At 46.8% G+C, this 27,322-nt stretch overlaps 1 protein-coding gene across 1 annotated transcript; it reads left to right on the top strand.

Moving 5' to 3' along the window:
* Positions 1-5,919: 5,919 nt before the first annotated feature.
* ITGA2B (integrin subunit alpha 2b) lies at positions 5,920-21,331 on the top strand. The gene is made up of 30 exons (XM_036758160.1): positions 5,920-6,107; positions 6,819-6,940; positions 7,092-7,189; positions 7,465-7,627; positions 7,822-7,871; positions 8,027-8,072; positions 8,342-8,470; positions 8,665-8,712; positions 8,888-8,931; positions 9,248-9,301; positions 9,525-9,577; positions 9,762-9,970; positions 10,077-10,259; positions 10,619-10,664; positions 11,043-11,153; positions 11,252-11,307; positions 11,404-11,555; positions 11,965-12,090; positions 12,271-12,338; positions 12,769-12,913; positions 13,052-13,144; positions 13,333-13,412; positions 14,230-14,310; positions 14,501-14,630; positions 14,826-14,978; positions 15,484-15,615; positions 16,910-17,023; positions 17,205-17,306; positions 17,515-17,634; positions 21,026-21,331. Exons 1-30 carry the CDS (start codon positions 5,920-5,922, stop codon positions 21,080-21,082), a joined length of 3,153 nt encoding a protein of 1,050 aa, XP_036614055.1. The 3' UTR covers positions 21,083-21,331.
* The last annotated feature ends 5,991 nt before the right edge of the window (positions 21,332-27,322 follow it).

Below are 27,322 nucleotides of genomic sequence, written 5' to 3'. Positions count from 1 at the left end.
TTAGTTAACAAATCTTTATTGCCCACTGTATTCAGAAGAGCATGCTGAGTGCTGAAAGAAGTGACACCAGTCTTATTCTTGGGAAATCATAATCTCAAAGGTAAAACACCTACAATTATATTATCCTTTGTGTCAGTGGTACCACCGTTGTTCGAGTCACAAACACAAAACTTTGACTTGCACAACCTCTGTGTTACCAAGTGTCTTCAATTTTTCCTTCCACATGTTTTATACTATCTCTTCATTCCTGTTCCCCTTTCAATCACTTGAATCCATTCATGCCTGGATTACTGCAATAGCATTACAGGCTGGTCTCACTAACTCCCATTATTTGGTTCCTCCAAACCACTGACAGTACTGTCAGATTTCTCTTCCATTTTAATCAGATCGCCCTCAAGAAACTGTGTCCCCACTGCCCTCAAGGTAAAGTTCAAACTTCCGTATCTATTTTTCATTATTCTCACCCCCCTTTTACTCTCCCTATTTCAGTATTACTAGAAACTCTACTGCTGAAGCCCTTCCCAAACCTCAACTCTCCCTTCTTCATTCCCATCCAATTCATTCCTACCCCAGCAATGTTCAAATCAAAATCTGCCTGCCCTTTTCATGTTGCCTGTGGAATGCCTGATGAGTAAATGACACTTTATCTTCCTCCCATGCTTAGGCATTCACTGAGACCTGATTCTCCTGATAACAGTGTTTCCCAGAGTACTCCTTGTCTTCTCCCCACCCCAACCCCTAGGGTCCTCATGAGATAGTCAAAATACTCCTTGATTCCCTCTGCCGCTTTGACCCAGCAGCCTTCTAAATCCAGATTTACAATATAGATCTTGAATTATCTGCTTACTCTCCTAATTCTCCAATATATTCTCTTAATGAGTTGAGTGTCTAGCTCACAGTCTTCAATCCAACTCCTCCCACTAGGGGATTTTATCTGTCTATATACATATGTGTGTATATTGATATACAATATATATTGATGTTCCCTCAAATATCCTACTTCTTGTTCTTCGGTCTGTTTCATTTCCAGGACCTCTCTCTCCATTCCACCTTAGCAAGACTCAGTCATTCCTTTGATCTTGCCATCACCCATGAATGTACCTATTTCATGATTATGAACCCCTAATTCCCTTGTCTGACCATCCGTTACTCTATCTATATCTTATGACCCCAACCCTGTTCTATCCTCACTTTCCCAGACCATCACCCCAACAGAGGGTACACTGTCATCCTTTACCAATCTCAACCCTTTGGTGAGCCAGTGTATACTCTACTCCCAATCCTGGATTACAAGCATCATCTGCTACTTTTACTTATATACTGCCGAATAGAGCTAGGGAGGTCACAAAACTGCTTGTTTGACTTTCCACAAAATTGTTAATGGTCTTTATTGCATCGAAGCACTTCTCTCCCTAATTGATGCTCTGTTCCACTCTCAACGGTGGCTGTTCCAAACATCTCTTCCTGCCTGTTACCGCACTCCCTCCACCAACCATCTTACCTTGCCTCATACTTGACCAAAAAGATTGAGGTCTTTTGCTGAGAAATTCCTCTTCTCTCCCCTTCTCATCTCCCTTAATCTTCCTCCATCTTCTACAGTCTGATGAAAAGGAAGCCCTTCCACTTGACAAGACCAATATGTAACCTGGATCCTATCCCTTTCCTTCTCCAGCAGATCGTCCCCTACTATCATATTCAAACTGTCCCATCTACTGGCTTCTCCCCTGATGTCTACAAACAAACCCAAGTTTCCTCTTTAAAAAGCCTCATTTGGTCCTATCATCCCCCATATTTCTTAACTCCTTCAAAAATCCATTTAAACTGTACTTTCTAAACTACAACCTGGCTTCTGGCCTCATTCAATTGAAACTGCTCTTTTAATTTCATTTTAATAAAAATACTTTTAGCTCAATGGGAGGAAGCATAGAAAAATTAAAAGAAAAAAACCCTTGTAAACAAATAAGCAGTCAAGAAAAACTAATTGATATATCATCCATGTCCAGAAAGTATTTCATTCTGCATCAACTCCACTGGGTCTGTCAGGGTGTGGGTGCGTGTTTTAACATGGCTTCTCTGAAGTCATTTCACTGATAAGAGTTCTTAAGTCTTTCCCTTTACAGTGTTGTTATTGTGTAAATTGTTCTGCAGATTCTATCTCTTCACTCTTCACCTCTTTGTATAGATCCTCCTAGCTTTCTCTGAAACCATCCCCTTCGTTTCTTACAGTAAAACAGTATTCCATTATGTTCATATAATAATTTCTTCAGCCATTCCTCAATTGAAGGACACCTTAGTTTCCAGTTCTTTGTCACTACAAAAAGAGCTGCTAAAAAAAATAGTTTGCACTTTCTTTGCTCTTTGGGCTACCTATAGGTCAGTGGTATCAATCAACTTAGTAATTTGGGGGGCCATAGTTCTAAATTACTTTGCAAAATGACTGGTTGAGACCAGTTTTTAGTTTCACAAACAGGAAGGAGAAGAGAATAAGCATTTATATAGTGTCTGCTGTATCTGGTACTGTGCTAAGCACTCTTATAAATATTATCTTGTTTGATCCTCACAATAACCTTTCCAAGGCAGGAGCTATTACGTCCTCATTTTACAGTTGAGAAAAGAGTAGCTTTCCAAGTTCACACAGCTCTGGTCCAAGGTCAGATCTGAGCTCATGTCTTCCTGACTTTGGGTCCAGCACTCTATCTACTGCACTATCCGCTGTTCAAATCCATTTTTAAATTACTTGTTTTAATTGCCCAAGATCTGCCTTTTCACCCTACCAGCCCAATCCTCCGCCACCAACTGAAAACAAAAAAATAAAATCTATCACTGAACATGTATAGTCAACCAAAACAAATTTCCACATTGGCTGTGTTTAAAAAAATTGTCTCATTCTGAACTGAGTCCTTCATCTGTCTAGCATGTTTCCTTGTTAGTCCTCTGAAATCCTAATTGGCCACTACACTGGTAAGAGCACACCATAATAGTATTCTATAACATATGTGTACCATAATTTGTTCATCTGTCCCCCGGGTTACATAGATGTATAGTTAGATCTTAAAATTTCTGGCCTCCTCCAAGATCCAGCTCAAATGCCACCATGTGTATAAGGGCTTTCATGCCACCACCACCCTCCCCCCCAGTTGTATCTTTATTTACATCTTGTCTTTCCCATTAGAATTTGAATGTAAGCTACTTGAGGACAGGACAGAATTTGCCTTTCTTTATATTCCCAGCATTTAGCACACATTGCATAGTACATAGCAAGTACCTTGTAAATGTTTGTTGATTGATGTGGCTCCTAGGTTTGGGCTACATGACTACTCTCTAGATATTTGTAGACAATATCCGGGTCGCCTTTTCTGGACATGCTATACTTGGTGAATGTTCCTCTTAAATTGTGCCATGCATGACTGAATACTTGTCCAGTCTGATCAGGGAAAGAGCACAGTGTGGACAAAAGCTGCCCATTTGAGACACTATGCTTACGTTAGTGAGCCTAAGATCAGCTTTAGCGTTTTTAGGATCCACCAGCACCATAATTCACAATGAACTTGTAGTCCACTAAAACTCAGAGGTCTTTTTTCATCTAAAGTACTTTTCTAGCTACATCTTCCTTCTACAGTTGAGTTTTTAAACTCGAGTTTACCTTCTGTTAGTGGTAAAACCCAGTGATGTAGCTTCCATCCCAACACTGCACTCTCTAGCTCAGATCCTGCTTCCTTCTTAACCACCTGCTCCATATTGGTCTCTGAATATTAGACATTTTATGTGTTTTCCTCTCAATTTGACCTTTCGTCACATATGCTTGTCTATTACTGTGTGTCCCTTTTTTGTGATCTTTAAGTTTCCTAAAGGCAGGGTCTATCTTAATATCAATTTCATGCCTCCATATTGCTGGGCACATAAATACACTGGTAATTATAGAATTGAATTTTATGCTTAATAGAAGCAAACATAACCTGATCACCTGACGTTGTGCACAAGGGAATTCATGGGAAGACAAAGGAAATAATCAAGTGGGAAAAGTTAATCATCAGATATCAAATATGTATTTTGAAGGCATGGGACAGGAAGGGGGATGAATTAACTTACTTTAGTTGTAGTGCATCCTTACCAGCACGCAGTTAAGGGTACTCATGCCAGACTTGGTTATATCTGGCTTAAAGGGTTGCTGCCTTGAGGATTCTCATATCCCCAGTGGAACATCATCATGACTATGTATGAAATAAACACATAGATGGGATAGAAACCTCGTATTTCAGTAAGTGCATAAACAAAGGGAATAGCATTTATTAAGGACCTACCATGTCCCAGACATTGTGCTAAGCATTTCACAAATATCTCATTTGATCCTCACAATGGTATCCCCGTTTTACAGTTGGGGGAACTGGCAGACAAAGTTAAAGTGACTTGCTGTTAACTTATGAATTTGAAGTCAGGTCTTCATGACTGCAGGCTTTGCGCTGTGTTGTTTTGTGTTTTGAGGGGGGAAGTCAGGGCAATTGGTGTTAAGTGACTTGCCCGAGGTCACACAGCTAGTAAGCATGTCAAGTGTTTGAGGCTGGATTTGAACTCAGGTCCTCCTGACTCCAGGGCTGGTGCGCTACTCACTGCATGTAGTGCTGTGTTCATTGGCTCCGTGCAGCTACGTAACAGTAATCAGTGAGTGGTGGCAAGGGTGGGTAAGGGGGCTCTGGATTACACAGAATTCTTCCTGGAGCATGTGGTGTTTGATATGAATTCTAAATACTCCACAAGGTACATGTATGTCCCAAGTACTGTTAGGTATACTCTCTGTCATAAAGGAGTTCTAGATTCTATGGGAAGGGTATAGCAAAAATGTAAACGATTAAAGACAAAGTATAGGTGCTGAAGTGGATAGTGTGTGGAGCCTGGAGTTGGGAAGACTCATCTTCCTGAATTCAAATCTTGGCTCAGACACCAGCTGTGTGACCCTGGGCAAGTCACTTAACTGTGCCTCAATTTCCTCATCTGTAAAATGAGCTGGAGAAGGAAATGGCAAACAAGTCCAGTATCTTTGCCAAGAAATCCCCACGTGGGGTCACAGAGAGTAGGCCATGACTGAACAACAACAAAATATACAAAGTAACTTCCAGGGGGAGGCCCGTGCCTAATATTCAGAACAATGTAACAGCAGAGCTGGGGTTCCAGATGCCACAATGGATGGAATGAGCAGAGGGATACAGGGGGGATGGGCATCTCTTCTTTGCGGCTGCTGACCTAACTCTTTGTCCTGCTTCCTTGGTAACATTGCTGTCCCCTGTGCCCTTTTTCCTCTTTGTGCCCTGTTGTGGAGAACTCCCCTCACATTCCCATGCCACCATGTTTCCACTTCTCTCCAGTTCAGCCTTACTGTCTGTCTTCTGCTGAGTGGCTGGAACAGACTAAATGCCAGAGGCCTCGGGCACCACTGCCCATGCTTTGCTATGACCAGTCCACTAGATAAGACCTGAACGACCCCAACCCCACTTCCTTAGAGGAAGCTGCAGAGCTGTGGTAACAATCATTGGTCATTAGAAGCAAGGAAACAGCTGCCGCTGATATTAACCTGTTGTATCTGCCAGGCAAGGGGAGAAAGTGGGGGAGGGGGAAGAAGTATTTTCTTTCTCCATGGGGGAAAGTTAACATCTTGCCCCCTAACCATAGGGTGCCACAGCTCCCAAGGGAGTCAGTTCTGAATGCCAGTCCGATGCTTTCACCCCCTGAGCAGTTTCCTCCACCTGCCTAGCTAGCAGACTCAGTGGGCAGTGTTATAAGAATGTTGTCCCATCTGTCATTCAGTGAGTTATTTTGGGGGCCAGCTTGATAAGGAGCAACTTCCTGAGGTTGGCAGGGGTGGGGTGAAAGAAAAGAAGAACTCGTCTTACAGAGTTCTATTCAAGGGGCATAGGCAGGAGGAGGATGGTTAGAACTTTGTGCCTGCTGCCTGCTCTGTGGCTCTTGGGATGGATACAGCTGCTTCTGGTTCCTGGTGGTGGTCCCCCTGTCTGGGCCCTGAACCTGGATGCTGCACAGCCAGCCTTCTATGTGGGCCCCAATGGCAGCCATTTTGGATTTGCTCTGGATTTCTACGAGGAGGGCTATGGCGGGTAAGTCATGGGCCAAGGGAAACTAGGGTGGATGGAGGACCCTGGGCAGGCAGGGATGCATGAGTGCGAATACAGACATAAACCTTCAGGAACGTTAGGGCAAAGTAGGCTGTCTCCTGAGTCCCTCAAATCGTCCACACACCAACCCAGAGCCTGAAAGTCTACCGTTCATTCCATGGTGTGAATGAAGTCTTTCTCTGTTAAAATATAGCTATCTCTAGGAGAAATCCTGCTTTTAGCTCTTAATGAGCATTTTTACTTCTGGGAGAAGGAGTTTGATCCTTTCCAAAGGATTGAGAGCAAGACAAAGTTTTGTTTTGGGGTGGGGCAGGGCATAGGTGGGAAAGCATTACATTAGCTAGAAAGAGCTAACCTAAGTAAAGGGCTCTGGACATGCTATGGTAAGCATGAAAACAACCAGATACCTAAAGAGAATTTAGGCCAGGCAGGAAAAGAAAAGGAATTGGAGGCAGACATTTATTCTTCTAAGAGCTAGGTTGAGATTCTCAATGTGAAATCACACTCTTCCCCCAGCACACACTCAATCGTATGGTTTATCATCCCTAAACTCAGACTTTTCCCTCTTCAATTACCATGAATCCCTGCCGCAGCGTCTCCCCGCAATGTTTGATCAGCCTCATCTAACTGTCCCTTCGCCCCTTGCGTGATGCTGAGCAGATGACCTCAGCTCAGGGCCCTTTTTGCCTGCAGCGTTGGCATCGTGGTGGGAGCCCCAAGGGCTGTAAGCCCCCAGGGGGAGGAGACTGGAGGTGTGTTCCTATGTCCCTGGGCAGCCCAGGGGAGTACCTGCAGCCCCCTGACCTTTGACCTCAGTGAGTCTTGGGCCCTGGACAGGAAAGGGATGGGGAGGAGGGGAGATGGGAGCAAAAGGGGCGGGGAGGTTACTCCACTGGGGAGAGGCCTTAGACCATGGGAAGTAGTCCCTGCTTACCTCCAACCCAAGTTCTCTCCTCTCCCTTGTAGAGGATCAGACCAGCAAAGTGGGCTCCATCACCTTCAAAACCTACAAGACCAAGCAGGGGCTTGGTGCATCCGTTGCCAGTTGGAAGGACAACATTGTGGTGGGCACTGGGCAAGCATGGGTCTTGTAGTATGGGGACCAGGGCATTGGACTGAAATGGAAGTGCTGGAGCTTGGGCATCGGAAAGGCAGCAAATCTGATGGAGGCAACCGATGAGCACAGAGCGAACACTGGGCAGCCGTGGGAAGGCACGGAGAGGGGAGGAGGAAGGAAGGCAGAGCCAGGTCACAAGCCCAAGTTGGGGAGGCTGCGGTGAGGGGAATCCGGGAGCGCCGGCTCGTCCTCAGCACCCCCTGCGTCCCGCCCCTCCCGCAGGCGTGCGCTCCCTGGCAGCATTGGAACGCTCTGGAGCCGACTGACGAGGCCGGAAAGACACCCGTCGGGAGCTGCTTCGTGGCCCACCCCAAGAGCGGCCGTCGGGCAGAGTATGCGCCATGCCGGGAGAATGCCATGAACCAGCTCTACCTGGAAGACTACCGTGAGCCGCGACCCGCCCAGTCCCTCCCTTGGGGCTACCCCCAGAAGTGGCCACGCCTCTGAGGAGGGCTCTAATGATGACCACCCCCCTCTCCTTAGTCCTGCCCTTTTGTGGTCGGGAGGGGCCTCCTAGCCAGGTGAATAACTGACCTGACGCCCCTCTTTTCGCATCTTCTCTCTTCCTACCGGGTCCAGGCAGAGATTTGCGCTACTGCGAAGTAGGGTTCAGTTCCACGATCACCCAGGTGAATAAGGGGCGCAGGGGCAGAGAGAAATTAGAATTGGGGGGAAGGGATGGGATTCAGAATGGGGGCACAGTGCCTAGCGGCCCATAAGAGGAACTTACTAAATATTTCTTTTGATTTGAACTATTCCCTTCTCACCTGTGCTTTCCTTTCAGTCTGGGGAGCTGGTTCTGGGGGCTCCAGGAGGCTACTATTTCATAGGTATCATCCTTCCCGGGTCAGCCCCTTCCCCTCCCATACTCAGCCCTACTTCCCTTTCCAGCCTCGGATCACTTTTGAGGTTTTCCCCAATGTTCCCTAGGAGAGACGTGTCAGAACACCGTCCTTGGCACCCTGAGTGACTGCAATGGGAACGCCACCCCAACCCACGATACACCATCCCCCCAGTCTTGGTCTGGGTCACTGGACTGAGGGGTGCTGGAGGGAAAAGGCCTCACTGACCCTAGACCAAACTGTCTTCCACTCACCAGGTTTGCTAGCCCGGGCTCAGCTTTCTGACATCATGTCCAGCTATACCCCATCCTCACTTCTCTGGACCGTGCCCTCCCAGCGCCTGAGCAGGGATGATTTTACTCGGGAGTACCGAGATGCCTACCGGGGTATTGGGTCCTTTCTTCATTCCCCAACCCATGGTCATCTGCCCGGATAATTCCTACTCGTGTCGTCTTGCCTCCACTCACCCAATCCCTCTTCCTTTTATCATTCCTTCCTTTTGTCCTTGGTCCTTAGCCTTTCCCCCTGGGTGAGTGGGTGGAGGAGTGGTGCCCTGTCAATGGATGCTTCCTGTCCGCAGGGTACTCGGTGGCTGTGGGAGAATTTAATGAAAACCCTAAAGATACAGGTAAGACAGCTCCATCCACCCAGGGGTTATGGTCGAGAACAGGGAGGTAGCCCTGAGAGGGAAGCATTTCCAGGCCCCTGAGATATAAAGGGAAAATTCTAAATAAGTGGCCCTCATGGACCCCAGGTAAGAGATTGTCCCCAAATTGCTCAGGGGTTGGTCTCTTCTTCTCCAGAATATGTACTGGGTACCCCCAACTGGAGCACAACACTGGGAGCGGTGAGTTACTCAGTATTCCTATTCCATTGCCATTGCCCCGCCCTGCCCCCACCAACTCAGTTCCTGTCCTCTCAGTCCACAACTCCAGAATGACCTTTTCTAAAGTGCCTTTCCCTTTCCCCTCTCCCATCTCCCTTTCTATTGCCAGATCATCCCCCAGTGGGACCAGTGGTTAAGGGGATCCCTCATGATTGGCTGGGTTCCCCACAATGGGGCCGGTAGTCAGAAGGATCCTTCATAATTCCTGTCAAGCCCCTAGGTTCCCCAGATACCCACCCCTGTCTCTAGTGGAACTGAGGCCCCACCCTCCCCACAGGTGGAAATTTTTTACCAGAATCACAGCATCCTGCATGTTCTTCAAGGAGATCAGGTTGGGGAAAGAGGGAGCCTGGATGGGGCAGGAGGGATTTGGGCTATGGGACAAGGCAGTCCATGGATGGGAGGGGCTCTGCTTATCTATACTCTGTCATGTTGTCAATGTCATGTGCAAGGCCACTGGGTAGGGATGTGTCCAGATGCTGAGGAGTGTCTGGATTGCCCTGAGTTGCAAAAGGAGATAGAAACCCTGGAATGTAATACACATCTCCTTACAGGTTGCATCATACTTTGGGCACACAGTGGCTGTGACTGACATCAACAGGGATGGGTGAGGAGTGGTGAAATCCCACTGTGGGGAAGCATCCTACTGGGCATTATTACACCTAGCACTTCAAAAGGTCTGGTGCCTTGAAATGGGACCAGGACTGAGTTCAGATTCTTCCCATAGCCCTCTGCTAGGGTTGGTATCCTATCCTCCTCCTCTTTGGGGTGACACTTATACCATTCAACAGGAAGGATGACCTGCTGGTAGGTGCCCCACTCTTCATGGAGCACAGAGCCAACCGAAAGCTGGCAGAAGTAGGGCGAGTATATATCTACCTGCAGCTGCGAGCCCCACATATCCTGGGCAACCCCAGGCATCTGACTGGCACAGAGTTATATGGGCGTTTTGGCTCAGCTATTGCTCCTCTTGGTGATCTGGACCAGGATGGGTACAATGGTGAGGTCAACGGCACGAGGAGGAGGAGGAGGAGGAGGAATAGACCTAGGGTTCTGAGTGTGCTGGATGAAGATGCACTAATGACTGTTCCTCTTTCCTTTCTTAGATATAGCAGTAGGTGCCCCATTTGGGGGCCCCAATGGACAGGGCCGAGTGTTTATATTCCAGGGACAGGATGAGGGTCTCAGCCCACGACCATCGCAAGTTCTAGATAGCCCTTTCCACCAAGGTTCTGGCTTTGGCTTTGCCCTGAAAGGGGCCACCGACATTGATGCTAATGGATACCCAGGTGCCTGCCTAGACTGCCCCCATTCTAATCTAGTGTGGCCATTCTTGGGATAGACCCAAACTGGGTAGAAGAGTTCCTCAGATACTGTCTCCCAGTGCCAGGGAAATCTTTCTAGACTGGTGCCCATACCTAGATCTACCATTTCATGGTCTCCAGACCTCTTCCTTTTCCCCTTCTTTGATCTAATCTGAATCCTACATCTAGATCCTTAATTATTCAGCTTTATTAGCCCAAATTTCCATGGGGGTTAAGGACAAGAGTAAACAAAGAGAAATCCATAGCTTCTAAGCTAATGATGGGGGAGGATATAGCCTGACATACAGTATTTTCATTTCTGACTCTACCTCCTATGCCCACAGACCTGCTGGTGGGAGCATTTGGAGCCAGCCAAGTAGCTGTATACAGGTGAGCATTGGCATGGTGCAGTTCCCATAAGGGATCTCTGTGGCTCCCTTGAGAAGTGTATACTTACAGGGGCTACGTTACAGTAGGAGTAGAGAGGCATGTGTACTAGATGGTGTTGCAGTGCATAAAGCACCAGGCCAGGAGTCAGGAAGACCTGAGTTCAAATGTGACTTCAGATACCTACTAGCAGTGTGTCCCTGGGCAAGTCACTTCACCTTGTTTGCCTCAGTTTCCTGATCTGTCAAATGAGCTGGAGAAGGAAATAGCAAACCACTGCAGTATCTTTGCCGAGAAAAAAAAATAGAGTCATGAAGAGTTGGACACAATTGAAAAACAACCAAACAACAGAGGCCTACAAGTCTGATGCATCTTCCCTAGGGCCCAGCCTGTGGTGTTGGCCACTGTCCAATTACTGGTGCCAGAGGTACTGAACCCCGCTGTGAAGAACTGTGAACTTCCCAACCCAAAGGCCACAGTTGCAGTCAGCTGGTGAGGAGGAGAGGATACAGATGTGGGCTCCTTGAGAGTGATGAGTTAAGCTTTTGCCTGAGAACCTCGATGCTTAAAGACTCCTTTTTCCCTCCTAGTTTCAATATCCAGATGTGTATAAGCATCAGTGGACACAACGTCCCCAAGAAGCTCCGTGAGTAGCACTGCCCAGGTCTGGGTACACCTGCTGGGCTTGCCTACACCAGCATTAGCTCACCTCTCCCTCCCCTCCCCTTTCTTTTGTGCCCAGGCATAAATGCCGAGCTGCAGCTGGACCGGTTGAAACCACGACAGGGTCGGCGGGTGCTATTGCTGGGTTCTCTGCAATCAAGCACCACTCTAGAATTAGAGCTAAGCAGCGGGCATATCCCCATCTGCCATGATGCCAAGGCCTTCTTGAGGGTAGTGTAGGGGCAGGATTGGGGTTGATGGTGTCAGAAGTTTTAAAAGCACCAGGCCAAATATTTTCATTGGAAAAATAAGATATTTAAGTAGGATAGTGTTCTAGAATGACCTTGCACCAATGCCCTCTAGAGAATTTTAATTGGTGTTAATTGTGGCAAAGAGCCATAATGGTGGCTAAAAAAAAAAATCTAATACCGCATTCTTGACGTTGCCACGACTGTCTCTGAGCTTTTCTTCCCTGGCTCCTGTGACTCCTGGTAGTGGAGGCTGGTGAGGTAAGGAATGGAGGTGGGATTTTCCAGGTAAAGGTTTGAAACTGGAGGAATCTCTGATGTGTGTGTGTATGGGAGGGAGGCCTTGGGGGCAGGGTATTCCTTACTCTCCACTCTCCTTATCTCACCTCCAGGATGAGGCTGAATTCCGGGACAAGCTGAGCCCCATCGTGCTCAGCCTTAACGTGTCCCTAAAGAACGAGGGGGCTGGAGGCCCCCTGCCCCTCGTACTGAATGGAGACACTCACGTACAGCAGCAGGTAAGGGGAGGGTCAGTCGGGAAGCCAGGTTGGACCTTGAGAAAGGAGGTGGTAGAGAAGGAAAGTGAAGAAGAGGCTGAGGTTGCCAGTCAATGTTGGGGGTAATGAGGTAAAGAGAGTAGAAAGGAAAAATTATTCAGTCCTGGATCCAAACTCTTGATGTGCCAACCTGCCCTCTAGACTCGCATCATACTGGACTGTGGGGAAGACGACCTATGCGTGCCCCAGTTACAACTCAGTGCCAGCATGTGAGCAGACCCTTCCCCCCCCTCCCCAATCTGATATTCTCAGCCAGTCTTTGCCCCTTTCCTCCTGCTATGACCTGGGATGAATCACTCAACATCTCTGGCCTTCAGTCTTCTCATCTTACAGAGGAGAATTCAGTTCGATGAATAACTAAAGGAAAGCAGGCATGCCAAACAAAACGAGGGTCACTTCCAGCTCCAAGCTGCGATTTTCTGAACCCTGTTACCTGTATTCCCATCTCTCTCCATCCTCCCCATCCCCTTACCCTGAACCTTCCCCTAACTCCACCCCAGTGCCTCTATCCACCATGCCCAATCTCCATCTCCTTGTCCCTCCCACACTATGGGTGCCATCTTTGCCCCACCCCATCTACATGACTCACCCTTGGCTGGCCTATGCCCCCCAGCTTTCCTCTCACTGTGCTTCTTCCAGGACAGGTTCACTCTTCATTGGGGCAGACAATGTGCTGGAGCTGCGAGTGAACGCCTCCAATGAGGGTGAGGGTGCCTATGAGGCTGAACTGGCAGTACATCTGCCCCAAGGCGCCCATTTCATGCAGGCCCAGAGTGACGTCAAGGTGAGGGCATCTGATGCTGCTTCTGCCACTTGTAGGCCTGGGGGGGTCACTCTGAGCCAGAAAGGTATTTACTCTTCTGGGTTGCTGGCTGCAAATGCATACCCGTGAATTCAAATCCCTCCCCTCCTCCCTACACAGAACTTTGAGAAACTACTTTGTATCCAGAAGAAGGAGAATGAGAGTCAGTTAGTGCTGTGTGAACTGGGCAACCCCATGAAGAAGGATGCCAGGGTAAAGGGCCATGGCCTGGCCTGGCTACAGGAAATGCCTGAAGGCGGGGGAGGGGGGAAAAGCAGAGGGGAAAGAGAGAGGGAGGGAGGGAGTCTGTGCCACAAACCAGTGGTCCTAAAGCATTTCGCCTTTAAGCTGGAATGGGGAACAAGGAGGATCCCTGACCGTGCCCTTCTTTGCCTTTCCAGATGGGAATCCTGATGCTGGTGAGTGTGGGAAACCTGGAAGAAGCTGGGGATGGTGTCTCCTTTATGCTGCAGATTAAGAGGTAATGAGGACATGATTGCCCATGTATAAACTCTATCAGACTGCTCACCTTCTCAGGGAGGGGAGAAGGGAGGGAGGGTTAGAATTTGGAGCTCAAAACTTTTTTTAAAATGTTAAAAATTGTTTTACCATATAAGGGAGAGAACAAAATATATTAATTTTTTTAAAAAAGAGATAATGAGTTTAGTAGCTGTGTGACCTTGGGCAAGTCACTTAACCCCAATTGCCCTGCCAAAAAAGAAAGGGATAATGAGGCTACATCCATGCCTTCATCCCCTCAAATTGGAACATCACTGATATATTCGTCTAGAAAGGGCTTCTAGAGGTGTTAGAAGAGACCTTAGAGTTCATCTGGTTCATTTTACATCCCCTCATTTTACAGGTGAAGAAACTGATGCCCAAGGAGTATGTGACTTAAGGTCGCACAAGCAGGATTAGAACTCGGGCCCCCAGCTCCAAATTCAGTGCTTTTTCCTCTGCCATGCCACCTCATTTTATTCATCTCCCTACTCCCGGGTAATAAGGCTCATTGGCAGTCTAATTTACTTCCTCCAAGGAAAAAGTGAATTCCTTTGTTTCTTAGAGACAGGTTTTAGGGTCTTCCAAGCATCAGTTTTAACCCATTTCTGCAGGCTATAGTACAGGTCAAGTCCCTTGGCATCACCTGTGGCTGCGTAGCCTCAGACCTCAGATGCGTGCCCAGGGAAGCTCAATCCTAGTGTTCTCCTCCCCACAAGGCCCCAGCAGTGCCCCAGGCTGGGGTGCCTTCCCTTCCTATCTTCCTCCCCTCCATCTCCATTCTTCCTCTTCCTCAACAGCAAGAATAGTCAAAATCCCAACAGTGAAGCTTTTCGCCTGGAGGTCCCAGTCAAGGCCAAAGCCCAAGTGGACCTGTTTGGGTGAGGGGGCTGAGTGGAGAAAGAGGCGTTGGGTCTTTGAAGGGGATGGAAAGCTGCTCATGGGGGAGGACAGGACAAGAAAGGGGTGACTGGAATGGGAGAGAGGGAGTGGCTGGTGGGCGGGAGGGGGGTGGAATGAGATGGAAGGATGATATGTGTAGAAGAAGGAGGGGGCTCTGGTGTCTGGCAGGAACTCTTTCCCAGCTTCTGTGGTGCTCTCCTCGCCCCCTGAGGAGACCCAGGGGAACAAGGACCTAATAACTGTAGACTGGAGTAGCTACAACATGGAAGATACGTCCAAGGTGGAACATGCATTTGAGGTATGAAGCAGCCGGGTTGAATGTGGGCTCAGAATGGACCGGGGAAAACATAATCTCCTGTGTCTTTGGGTCCTCGCCCTGTGTGACCTCTGGTCTCCCAGGCTTGGATGAAAAGGGGTGGGGAGTATGGCATGATCTTGTCAGGGAAGGAAACTGGGAGCCCCATGCTTGACACCCTTTCCCTTCCTCCCCAAGCTTCAAAACCAGGGTCCAGGGACAGTGACTGGGCTTCGGCTTTGGGTAGGCTTCCCTAGCCGTTCCCAGAATGATGACCTGCTCTACGTGCTGGATGTTCAGGCCCAAGGGGGCCTCCAGTGCTCTGCTCAGCCTCCTCCCAATCCCCTCAATGTAAGAATCTGCAAGGATGGCAGGGTGGGGTAGGGGGTGGGGTGGGGAACAGGTGGGTAGAGAAGGGAAATCCCCAGGGCACAAGTCAGGGCAGATTGGAGTGACCGAGGGAGCCTTGGGGTCAAGCAGAAAGAAGTCCAAGTGAAGAAAAAAGAGGAGAGATGGAAAGAGGGAAGGGGAAGAAGGGCCAGGACGGCCACCCCAGAATTCCAGAATTCTGAAAGCGACATCAGAGGTCACGTAGTCCAAGAACGCCTTGTACGACACGCCATCCATGTACAAGGGGCTGGAGGGAGAGGGAGGAAGCTTCCCTTGAGCTTGAGTAGGGAAAGGTGAGGGAGGGAGTAGCGTTCAGGTAAGGAGTGGGAAGCCAGATGTTCCAGCTGGGAAACCCTCGGGGTGAGGATGTGAAAGGGGGATGGATGGGAGCATCCCCATCTAGGGAGATCAGGAAACACTGTTCAACTCATAGAATCCAAGGACATCTGGGCTTTTACCTCTGCAGCTCAAAGTTGGGCAGCTTACCCCTGCTCCCAGCTCTGCCCCCACCCACCCTTTCCAGCATGAACGAGAGAAGAGGAATGTTTTTACCCCAGAGCATCTAGGGCCCTCTGGGCTCCAAGAACCGATAGTCCTGGTGAGCTGTCTATCTATCCTGTGCCCTTGGGTGGGGATGAGGACAGGGCCACCCGGGGAGGAAGCCCTTTGCTCAGCTTTTTTGTGCATTCACCAGAGGCTTCATTCTTTCCAAAGCAGACTTTCCCCGAGTGTGTCTAACGATGACTGCTGTTGTTGTGATCCTCCACTGGATATAGGGTCTAGGTGGTCTGGGTTCCCCGAGTAAGACCTGGGAACTACGTGAATGGAAAATGTGTTGGGATGGAGGAGCTGGGGAAAGGAAAGCAACAAATACTCATCGAGGACTCTGGACTTGGAGTCAGAGAACCTAGATTCAAATTCAGACTCTGCTCCTTACTATCTGTGTGATCTTGGACAAGTCACATCTCTCCAGGCCTCAGTTTCTCCATCTATTGAACCAATAGGTTGGAATATTGTTGTTTGATTGTTTCAATCATGTCTGACTCTTCCTGATCCCATTTGGGGGTTTTCTTGACAAAGATACTGGAGTGATTCACCATTTCCTTCTCCAGTTCATTTTACAGATGAGGAAACTGAGGCAAATAGGGTGAAGTGACTTGCCCAGGGTCACACAGCTCATAAGTATCTGAGGCCGGATTCAAACTCAGGTCCTCCTGACTCGAGGCCCAGAGCTCTATCCACTGCACCTCCTAGCTGCCCTGATGGAAAGGAGTAGATGAACTTTAAGGTCCCTTCTACTTTTGAGTACTATGTCCTGTGAAAACTTTTTCTGTATAAAGCATTTTGAAAGAAACAAAAGGGTTATAAGACATTATGTGTGTATATATGTATATAGACATACATATTTATACATGTACATGTATGTATATACACGTGTATAGGTACATGCATGTATATATGCGTGTATATATACATGCATGTATGTGCATCTGCATGTGTGTGTATGCATGCCAGTATGTATGGACATGTGTGTGTGTGTGTATACATATGAAAATACACACACAGAGGAGTATGTAGAGTCATCGTTCAGGAAGACTCAGCTTTAACTACCACCTCAGACATTTATTGCATGTCTCTGAGCGAATCACTTCTCAACATTTTCTTAGCCTCAGTGTTTATGTGTAAAATGGAGATGATAACGGCACTTGCCTTATGGGAATGTTGTGACATTCAGGGGTGGTAATGTCTATTGAGGGCTTGGCAAACCTTAAAGGGCGATCTACATATCGATGTGATGAGCTCCCTCATTTTCTGCCTGAGAGTGAAGGGGATGAGAGGGCTGGGGGCAGGGAGCAGAGGGTAGCCTGATGGGTTGGCGGTATCCCTGGCAGGACTGCGATGCTTGGCACTGTACCTGGGTGGAGTGTGAGCTGAAGCAGATGGAGCGAGGCCAGCGGGCCATGGTCACCATATCTACCATTCTATGGATGCCTGGCCTCCTCAAGGTACTGAGGGTGGTAGCCAAGAGAGCAGGGGACCAGCCCCGGACTGCTGGGATCCTGGGGAGAGCATGGGTTATGTACATGAGACATATCTATGTGTGGATACAGGTTAGTGTGCTCAGACTCATGCTGGGTAACAGTATTTCCTTCCCTCCCTTTCCTTCCTTGACCCTCCCCACACCAGAGGCCCTTGGAACAGTTTGTCCTGACGTCTAAAGCCTGGTTCAACGTCTCCAAGCTGCCCTACGACGTGCCTGCCGAGAGCCTGCCTCATGGAGATGTTGTGGTTGGTTCAGGGGGGTGGGATTGTAGCAGCTAGGCCTGAAAGGATGGGGAGGAGGTAGGGACGGGGCCCTGTCCTTGACTCAGAGGGTTGTGGGGAATATGTTCACCCATGTGCGGAGTAAAGGGCAGACTGCCACGCTGGGCACCGCTAGGCCACTGCCCCATCTGGAGAGACGTTTCTCAAACGGAGCTGGGGGTTGTCCGCCCAGGTGGAGACCAAGCTGCTTCGAGTACGCCTGGAAGAAAGGGAGATTCCCACCTGGTGGGTGGTCGTGGGCGTGATGGGTGGCCTGCTTCTGCTGGCCTTGCTCATCCTTGTAATGTGGAAGGTAAGGGCACAAAGTGGGGCTGGGGCCTAGAGGAGGAGGGGCAAGGATAGCCCTCTGGGAGTAAGCAGCCCCCCAGTTATGTGGGATGATGAGATCTGAGATCACCTGCCCCCAGAGGCTCAATCCTTTCGAATAAGCGTTCTCTCCTGGTACTCCCAATCTTCTCTTAAATCACATGTGAGGGGAGGCAGGGTGGGGAGAGGAGAAGGGGACAGAGTTATGTCAAGTTATCAATACCTTTGTCTGAATGCATGAATGAGAGCAGGGCCTGACTTTGCTGTGCTTTGCTATCCACTATTACTCGTGTTGCAATGGCTCATAGGGGCCATCTCAGGAAGTGTGTACCATTGTTTGCCTGTTGTTCAGTCCTTTAGTTGTGCCCGACTCTCCATGACCCCATTTGGGGTTTTCTTGGCAGAGACACCAGAGTGGTTTGTCATTGCTTTCTCACTTCACGGATGAGGAAACTGAGGCAGGCAGGGTTAAGTGACTTGCCCAGGCCACATAGCTAGTTAAGTGTCTGAGGCTGGATTTGAGCTCAGGAAGAGGTCTTCCTGACTCTAGACCTAGCACTTTATGCACTATGGCTCCACCTAGCTGCCCTATTTATTATTCACCTAGTAAGGGCTTAATAAATGCTTGGGAACAACTGATTTGGAAGGTGGGAGTGGGGAGAACTGGACCACTTAGAGAACACCTTGCACCTAAAAGGGTGAAGGAATTACCAGTCAGCCAATAAACATTTATTAATCACCTGCTGTGTACCAGGCACTGTGCTAAGCTTTGGGGATACAAAGAAAGGCAAAAGACAGTCCTCCCTTTCAAAGAACTCACAGTCTAATGGAGGAGACAATATGCAAATAACTAGGTAGAGACAAGCTATATACAGGATAAAATGGAAATAATCCACAGAGGAAAGACACTAGAATTGAGAGACATTGGGAAAGGTTTCCTAGAAAAGGTAGGGTTTTTAGCTGGGATTTGAAGGAAGCCAGGGAAGCCGGGAGGCAGAAAGGAGGAGGGAAAGCATGGGGGACAGCCAAGAAAAAATTGTTGTTGTCGTTCTGTTGTTTCAATAATGTCCGACTCTTCCTGACCCCATTTGGGGTTTTCTTGGCAAAGATACTGGAGTGGTTTGTCAATTCCTTCTCCAGCTCATTTTGCAGTTGAGAAAACTGAGGCAAATGGGGGTAAGTGACTTGCCTACGGTCACACAGCAAGTACATACCCGAGGCCAGATTTGAACTCAGAAAGAGGAGTCTTCCTGACTCCAAGTCGGGCACTCTATCCACTCCCCATCAGAAGATGGAGTTTCTTGTCCAAGGAGCAGAAAAAAGGCCGGTGTCACTGGATCACAGAGTAGGGTGTAAGGTATAAGACTGGAAAGGAGGAGGGGCGGCAGGTTATGAAAAGGCTTCAAAGCTATACAGAGGGTCTTATATTTAATGCTGGAAGCTATAGGAAGTCAGGAGCCGCCAGAACGGAGGTGGGGAAACTGTGGCCCTCTAGGTCATCAAATGCGCCACATTCACAGACCTAGAAGGCCACATGTGGCCTTGAGGCCGTGGGTTCCCCACCCCTGCACTAGAGTTTATTGAATAGTGGTAAGGTAAAACCGTCTGCTCTTTAGGAAGATCATTTTGACAGCTAAGCGGAAGATGGCCTGGAGTGGGGAGAGACTTTAGGCAGGGAGACCAACCAGAAGGCCATCATCCAGTCTCAAGGTGGTGAGTGCCTGTACCAGCATGGTGGCAGTGTCAGACGGCAGAAGTGGGGCAAACACAAGACATATCTTGAAGGTAAAATCAACAGGCTTTGGCAACAGATTGGATTTGGAGAGTGAGAGTGAGTGGTTGAAGATGTCACCTTGTCTGTGAGCTTGAGTGACTGGAAGGATGAGGAGTACCCTTGATAACAAAAGGGAGGGTTTTGGGGAAAAGATAATGAGTTCAGTTTTGGGTAAATTGAGTTTAAGATCTCTGCATGCCATCCGGTTTGAGATATCTAGTAGGAGACTTGAGAGGTTAGAGGAGAGAGGTTAGAGCAAGTTGAATAGATTTGAGAATCATCAGCATAGAGATGGTAATTGAATCCATGGGATTCATGAAGGCACCAAGTGAAATACGGTAGATGGAGAAGAGGGCCCAGGACAGGGTGCTGTAGATACCCATTATAATCGGGTATCACCTGGAGAAAAATCCAGCAAAGGAGACTGAGAAGAGCAAGCAGAGGAATAGAACAACCCAGAGACCATGGTGTCCCAAAATATATTTATATTTTATATAAAATTTATACATATGTGTGTGCATGTATATAGATATATACATCCATGCATACATGTGTGTATATGTGTGTATGTATGTGAGTGTGTATATATATATACATATGCATATACACACACACATAAACTCCTTGAGCATAGGGACTGTTTTCACATTTTCTCTGTATCCTGGCCTGGCACATAGTAAACACTTAATAAATGCTTGTTGATTGTTTGATTGAAAGTCATGGAAAGGGGGAGAGGGATAAGTGGGCAAAAGTGACTGGCCCATTCCCAGTTTTGCTGAGGGTATGGTAGGGCAGGGGCCGCTAGGTGGCTCCATAGTGCACAGAGTACTTGGCCTAGAGTCAGAAAGACTCGTCCACATGAGTTCAAATTTGTCCTCACTTACTAGGCAAGTCACCCTGGGCAAGTCACTTAACCCTGTTTCCCTCAGTTTCCTCATCTGTAAAATGAGCTAGAGAAAGAAATGGCAAACCACTCCAGTAAAAAAAAACCAAAAGAGGTCATGAAGAGTCAGACACAACTGAATAACAAATGGTAGGGTGTGGGTGAGTGGGAAGAGTGGTGGAGACAGAATTAAGGGGGTAGTTAGGACACAGATTCTCCTGTTTTCTACTCCTTCCGTTATTTATGCTGTATTTAAAATCGTGGAATCGGTGCTGGAAAGTAGGCTATGAATATTAACTCCGTCAAAGAAAACATATCCTTCTGAGAGCTCCCAATCCTATGGGGGAGACAAGACCCTAGGTCTGCCTAGAATCTGTATTCTCTTGTTTCCGTTCTCCTTGGGAGGCAGCAGGTGGACTAAACGCCCCAGACCTCAGTCTGAATCTCAGCTCTGCTGAGATCTTGGGCAGCTCACCTCCCCTAGCTGAGCCCCAGGTTCTGCCTCTAACCAATGAGGCAGTAATTGTACTCAATGACCCATCAGGTTGCTTCTGGCTTTAAATCTACGACCTGTGGGCCCAATTTCTTGACTTGAATCTGAACTGGTGCCTCTCTGAATCTCTTTCCCCTCCCCCTGTAAAATGTTGGATGTTGGAATAGCTGGTCCTTAAGTTTGAATATTTGATGGCTCTATTGTCCCCTCCTTCCCTGCTTTCCCAGGTTGGCTTCTTCAAAAGGAATCGCCCACCCCTAGAAGAAGATGAAGAAGAGGAATAGAAAAATCCTTCCTCGCCTCCCTCCCTCCTACTTTGAAGGGCCTGTTCTCTTCCTTGGGTTTGTTGCCCTGGTTGCCCTTCCTTCCCTCCATTGGCTGTATCCACCTGCCCCCATCCCTAAAGCCACTCTTTGTGTTGAACCTGGCCAGACAAGCCCTCCCAAATCTAGGCTTCTCTTGCCATTCTCCCTTCGACACAGGTCTTTCTGATTTTGTCATGATCCCCAGAAAGATGAACCCCAATAAATGAATCTGACACTACATCCCATGTGGTTCTGTCTTCTATGATCGGAGAGGGAGGGTCTGGGAAGGACTGGGCCTCTGGAGACTGTGGTGGTCAGTGGAGCAACTGGAATTGGAGCTCAAGGGGGGCATATCTGGGTCAATCTCTTTGAGAGTTATTTTTTTTTTGTCTCCTGTCACTAGTGATAAATCCCCATTCAACCTCAGCCCCAGGCATCTGGGTGAGGATAGTAAGGATGGAGAAAGTGGTGGTGGGGAGTGGGGGAGGGAGTGTGAGAGGGAGAAAGAGCAAAGATGGGATTAGGAATGAAAAAGTGGAATGGGGAAGGGATGAATTGGAGGGAGGTGGATGGAAAGGGAGGAATAGTGTGGAATGGGAGGAAGGGAGATAAAATGGGAAGAACGGGGTGGGAATGGAAGGGAGGGGTAGAATGTAAAGGAGGGGGATGGATGGGAAGGAGGTGAAATAGGAGGGAGAGGAGATAGGATTGTCTGGTGAACTGCGAGGCGGGGGATGGGATGAGAGAGAGGATGGAATCTAGAGGTGGGGGAGCCATGGTTTAGCAGTGAGTAAGGGAGGCAGTAAATCCCTTTGATTCAGGCACTTGGTAAATAGGCGTTGGTGATAATGGAAGGCTAAAGCCAAGAATGAGCTGAGATGTGCAGAAAGTACTGAGTGGGAGAGAAGGGGCTTTTCCACTTAGAAAAGAAGAGCAGGGAAGGTTATGTGCTGCTTGGGGAACATGTGTAATGGGGAGATCTTCATATCAGCACAGCATTTGGCCCAGTCTCATAATGGTGGACAGAAAAATGTGGGCTGGATTACAGATGGATTCTGGGCTGGTCAAGCAATCTTACTCAAAGAATGGGATGTTATGGGGAAAATATTAGACTTGGAGTAAGGGGAGATCCCTGTTCTTGTCCTAATACAAGCTCTGCAACACTAGGTTAATCATTTTATTTTGCTAAGTCTCAATTTTCTCATCTGCAAAGTGGAAATAATGCTTGTATTACCCACCTCACAGGATTTTGTGAGGAAATTGCTTTATAAATCTTAAAAATGCCTTCTAGCCAGTTAACTTCCAGACAAGAGGACTGCCTCAATAAAAACAGAAAGATCAGTTCCCACATGTCTAAGTGGAAAAAAAAATACTGAAAGTCAAACCACACCAAGTAATGATCAAGAAGCTCTAAGCAAAACCAAGGTAGGTGACGCCTTTCAGTCCAAACCTACACAACAAGTCAGCCAGAGGCCCATAGGCAATGGGAAAGTGGACCACCAACAAAGCCATCCTCCCCCTTCCCCAGCCCCCTACCACACACATAGGCAAAAAAGCCAGCTGCGTCCCACTGTCAACAGACACTGGCCAGGGAACTGAATAAACTACAGGGCTCTATGTCCAGAGGCAATAAGAATGGATGCTTCCCCAAGAAAGTCACGGCTCCAAGATGGTTGGAAATAACATGTAGGGACCAGGAGCAGCAGCAACCAGCGCAGGTGAGTCAGAACTCAGACCAGGTCAGCCAAGGAGTCCAAAGGCTCCAAGGTCCCTAACTCTCTGTCCCAAGATGCCATAGTGGTTCCTAAAGATCCAGTGTTCTGTACCTCAAAAATCCAGGAAACCTTACCCACTCCCTGAAAATTAGAATAGATCAAACAGAAACCAATGATTCCTGAGATAGAAAGATATATTAGAACAAAACCAAAACATTGAAAAATAGAAGTTGATATATCTGATATAAAAAACAAGTGACCTGTAAAATGTCAAGGAGAAACCATTTAAGAATCACTGGACTCCTTGAAAACCATAGGAAAAAAAAGCCTAGACACTGCGGGGCAAAGTGAACATAGAAAGGATTTCCCAATCCTGTCCTGAAAGGAACCCTAAAAGGAAAAGTCTCAGGAATGCCATAACCAAAAGCTAGAACTTTCACATCAAAGAAAAAATATTTTAAGTATTCAAGTAACTGAAGTCAGGATCGCATATGACCTGACAGCTCCTACTATACATGGAAGGAGATTTTAGAATATAATATTTTAAAAGGCAAAAAGTATGAGATTAAAACCAAGAATAATTTACCCTGCAAAGCTGAGTATCATCCTACAGGGAAAGGAATGGATCTTTAATGGAATAAAGGACTTTCAAGCATGTCTGATGAAAAGACCAGAACTGCAGAGAAACTTTAAAATACAAACACAAGAGAAAAGAGAAACTTAGGAAAGTAAATTTACTTGAGCAGTTGGACTTGTATGATGATGAAGTGCTAACATCTAATCAGAAGAAGAAACAAGCCTCTTGTCAGAACTTTAATGTCTTCAAAGGGTATGGGGGCAGTGAATTAGTTCTGTTCTGAAGGTTTTAAAAGGAGAAAGAGAAGGAAGAACAAAAGGAATACACACCAGTATAGAAAGGAGGAAGGAGAAGAGAGTGGAACTTGCTATTTTTCATAATTGAGATGCTTGAGGATGGAGTAAATGATGGGAGGGGTGGGCATTAGATGAACCTCTCATTTGGGATAGACAGAGGATTGAACACACACACACAAACACAGTTTTGTATAGAAATACATCAAACTCAACAGGAAAACCTGGGAGGGAAAGGTCCCAAGAAAACAAACTTTCTAATCCTGAAGTGGGGATTAAAAGGAAAAAAAAAAAACCATTAGAATCTAAGGGGATGCCCTATCCATTGGAGAATGGCTGAACAAATTGTGGTATGTGAATGGAATGGAATGTTTTTGGGCTGTGGGAAATGAGAGCAAAGATAATTCCAAAGAGACATAGTAAGACTTGTATGAACCGATGCAGATTAAAGTGAGCAGAACCAAGAGAATAATTTGTACAACGATAGCACTGATGAGAGTAAGAGGAAGACAACCGTATGGAAATCTTGTCAGTTGGAAGGTAGTGGTGTAGTGAATGGAGCACTGGGCTTCAATCAGTATCTGGGATCTACCCTTTTCTAGCTGGAAAGAAGGAGGGAGGGAAGAAGGGAAGGAAGGGGGAAAAGAAGAAGAGAGGGAAGGATAGAAGGAAAGAAGGAAGGAAAGATGAAAAGGAAGGAGGGAAGAGGGGAAAAAGGAAGAAAGGAAAGATGGGAGAAAGGAAGGAGGGAAAGAAGGAAGAAAGGAGGAAGGGAAGGAAGAAAGGAGGGAGAGGAGAAAGGAAGGAAGCAAGGAAGGAAAGATGGAAGGAAGGAAAACACAAAGGAACAAAAGAAGGAAGAAAAGAAGGAAACATTTATTAAGTATCTATTGTGTCCCAGGCACTGTACAAATACTGTCTCATTTGCTCCTCACAACAACCCTGAGAGGTAGGTGCTATCATTATCCCTATTTTACAGTGGAAGAAACCAAGGCAAAAAAGAGAGGTTCATCAACTTTCCCAGGGTCACACAGCTGGTAAGTATCTGAGGGCTAATTCGAACTGAGGTCTTTCTGATTCCAGGCCAGTTCCGTGACCTGAATTTCCTCATCTACAAAATCAGGATAATACCTCGGAGTGCTGCAATTAAGAAAACACTTTGTTGGGGCTGCTAGGTGGTGCAATGAGCAGAGCACCAGCCCTGGAGTCAGGAGGACCTGAGTTCAAATTTGGCCTCAGACACTTGACACACTTACTAGCTGTGTGACCTTGGGCAAGTCACTTAACCCCAATTACTCTGCCTTCCCCCCTCCAAAAAACAGATAAAGATAAAGAAAGCACTTTGCAAATCTTAAAGTGATACATAATGTGAATTCTTTTTTTAAATTGTCTTCAGCTTAATGAACAACCTTCTCCCAAAAGAACATTACATATCAAAAAGGAAAGAAAAAGTGGATTCTACAAGAAACCACAAATCTCTATTACATATGACTTGCTTTAAAAAAAAAATTAAAGTATGGGTGCAGCTAGGTGGGGCAATGAATAGAGCACCGGCCCTAGAGTCAGGAAGACCTGAGTTCAAATGTGGCCTCAGACATTTAACACTTACTAGCTGTGTGACCTTGGGCAAGTCACTTAACTCCAATTGCCTCACCTCCCCCTTCAAAAAATAAAAAAGAAAAGAAAAAAAGAAAATATGTAATAAATTCAACATAGAGGCATCTAAGTGCCACAATAGATAGAACGCTGGGCCCGGAGTCAGGAGGACCCCATTTCAAATTCAGCCTCAGAAACTCACTAGCAGTGTGATTCTGAACAAACCATTTAACCAATGTCTGACTCAGTTTCCTTAAAAGTAAGGATAATAGTAACACCTATTTCTCAGGATCAAAAGAGATAATATCTGTAACATGCTTTGCAGACTTTAAGATGCTATATGAATGCTAGCTATTATTATTATGCACAATTTTATTTTTAAAATATATATATAATAGATTCAATGTTACTTTCAAAGCCGTCCTGTTTCCCTGTTTCCTTCCAAACCTTTATTATTATACTATTATTATGTCATATAATATTATATATATTTTAAAAAATGCATCAATGTTTCTTTTGTCTTTCTTTTCATCTTTTTTTAGGGGGGGAGGAAGAGATGCTACCCTATCCCTAATCTTCCTCTTCCTCTCATCGCATTGGAAAAGAAAAGAAAAGAAAAAGACAACCTTTGTGATATGCATAGTGTAGCAAAACACATTCTCACATCGACTATGTCCAAAAATGTATATCTTATTCTGCATATTAAATCCATCTTTGTCAGGAAGAGGTGTAGCTTGCTTCATCGATGGTCCTCTGGAATCATGGTTGCTATTTCATTGACCAGAGTTCTTAAGTCTTTCAGAGTTATTTTTATTACAATGTTATGATTATATTTTGTTGTTTGGTTGTGTCCTACTCTTTGTGACCCCATCTGGGATTTTGTTGGCAAAGATACTGGAGTCATTGGCCATTGCCTTCTCCAGCTCATTTTACAGATGAGGAAACTGAGGCAAACAGGGTTAACTGGCTTGCCCAGGGTGACACAGCTAGTAATTGTTTGAGGCTGGATTTGAACTCAGCTTTCCTGACTCCAGGCCTGGCACTCTATCCATTGTGCCACCTAATGGCCCCACTTCGTATAATCTTACAAATTTTGTGATTGTATACCTGTTACCATATTGTATATTGTTCTGTGTATTTCACTCTGTCCGGTCATGAGTCTTCTCAGGTTTCACCATTTCTTCTGATATAATAACATGCCATTACATTCTTCTACTCTTAATTTGCTCAGCCATTCTCCAATGGATGGGTATCCTCTTTGTTTCCAATTATTTGCTATGAAAAAAGGGCTGCTATAAATTTTGTATGAATGTGTCGGTACCTCTGGGTCAGAGGGTATTTACAATTTAGTGACTCCGGGGGGCACGGACAGTTAGTTCCAGGTTGCTTTCCAGAATGGCTAGACCAATCCTCAGTTTCACCGACATTCACCCATGTGCTAGGATAGGAGCTGATCAGTTTTAGGGGTAAACAGGCTGCCTGAGAAGTGGGGTGCATGGTATGCTGTCTCTGGAATCAGAGCACCTGGATTCCCATTTGCCAGCAGCTTGATGGTACAGTGGATGGGTTGTTGGATTTGGAATTAGGAAAAAATGAGTACAAATCCCAGCTCAGCCACCCACTAGCCATGTGACCCTGGGCCAGTCACTTAACCTCTCTGCCTCAGTTTTCTTCTTCTGTAAGATGGGAATAATACCTGTCTCACAGGGCCATTGTGAGGATTAAATGAGATCCCATTTGTAAAACACTTTGCCAACCTTAAAATGATATAGAGTGCCATGTGACTCTGGACAAATAATTATTATGCCAGTTATTGTCACTTAACCTCCCCGGGCCTCAGATTTCTCATGAGTTGAAAGAGAGAGAAAAAGAGACAGACAGACACACAGACACAAGGGGAGGGAGGTGAGTTGGACCAGATGGCCCCTTGGGGTAGGGAAAGGAAAGAGCCCTGCCTTCAAATATGTGAAGGGTGTAGTTTAATTCTGTGTCTCAGGGTGAGAATGAGGCAGTAGGATCAGAACTAATTGGAGGAAGC

Source organism: Trichosurus vulpecula, chromosome 4, assembly GCF_011100635.1.
Source record: "Trichosurus vulpecula isolate mTriVul1 chromosome 4, mTriVul1.pri, whole genome shotgun sequence".
Lineage (NCBI taxonomy): Eukaryota > Metazoa > Chordata > Mammalia > Diprotodontia > Phalangeridae > Trichosurus > Trichosurus vulpecula.
The sequence above is the reverse complement of the archived record's forward strand: the minus strand, read 5'-3'. Positions and strand labels throughout refer to the sequence as shown.

Coding starts and splice junctions, on each gene's coding strand:
- ITGA2B (XM_036758160.1), top strand. CDS start 5,920: ATGGTTAGAACTTTGTGCCTGCTGCCTGCTCTGTGGCTCTTGGGATGG. Junction 8,471..8,664: donor GTACCGAGATGCCTACCGGG/GTATTGGGTCCT, acceptor TCCTGTCCGCAG/GGTACTCGGTGGCTGTGGGA. Junction 11,154..11,251: donor GCCACAGTTGCAGTCAGCTG/GTGAGGAGGAGA, acceptor TTTCCCTCCTAG/TTTCAATATCCAGATGTGTA.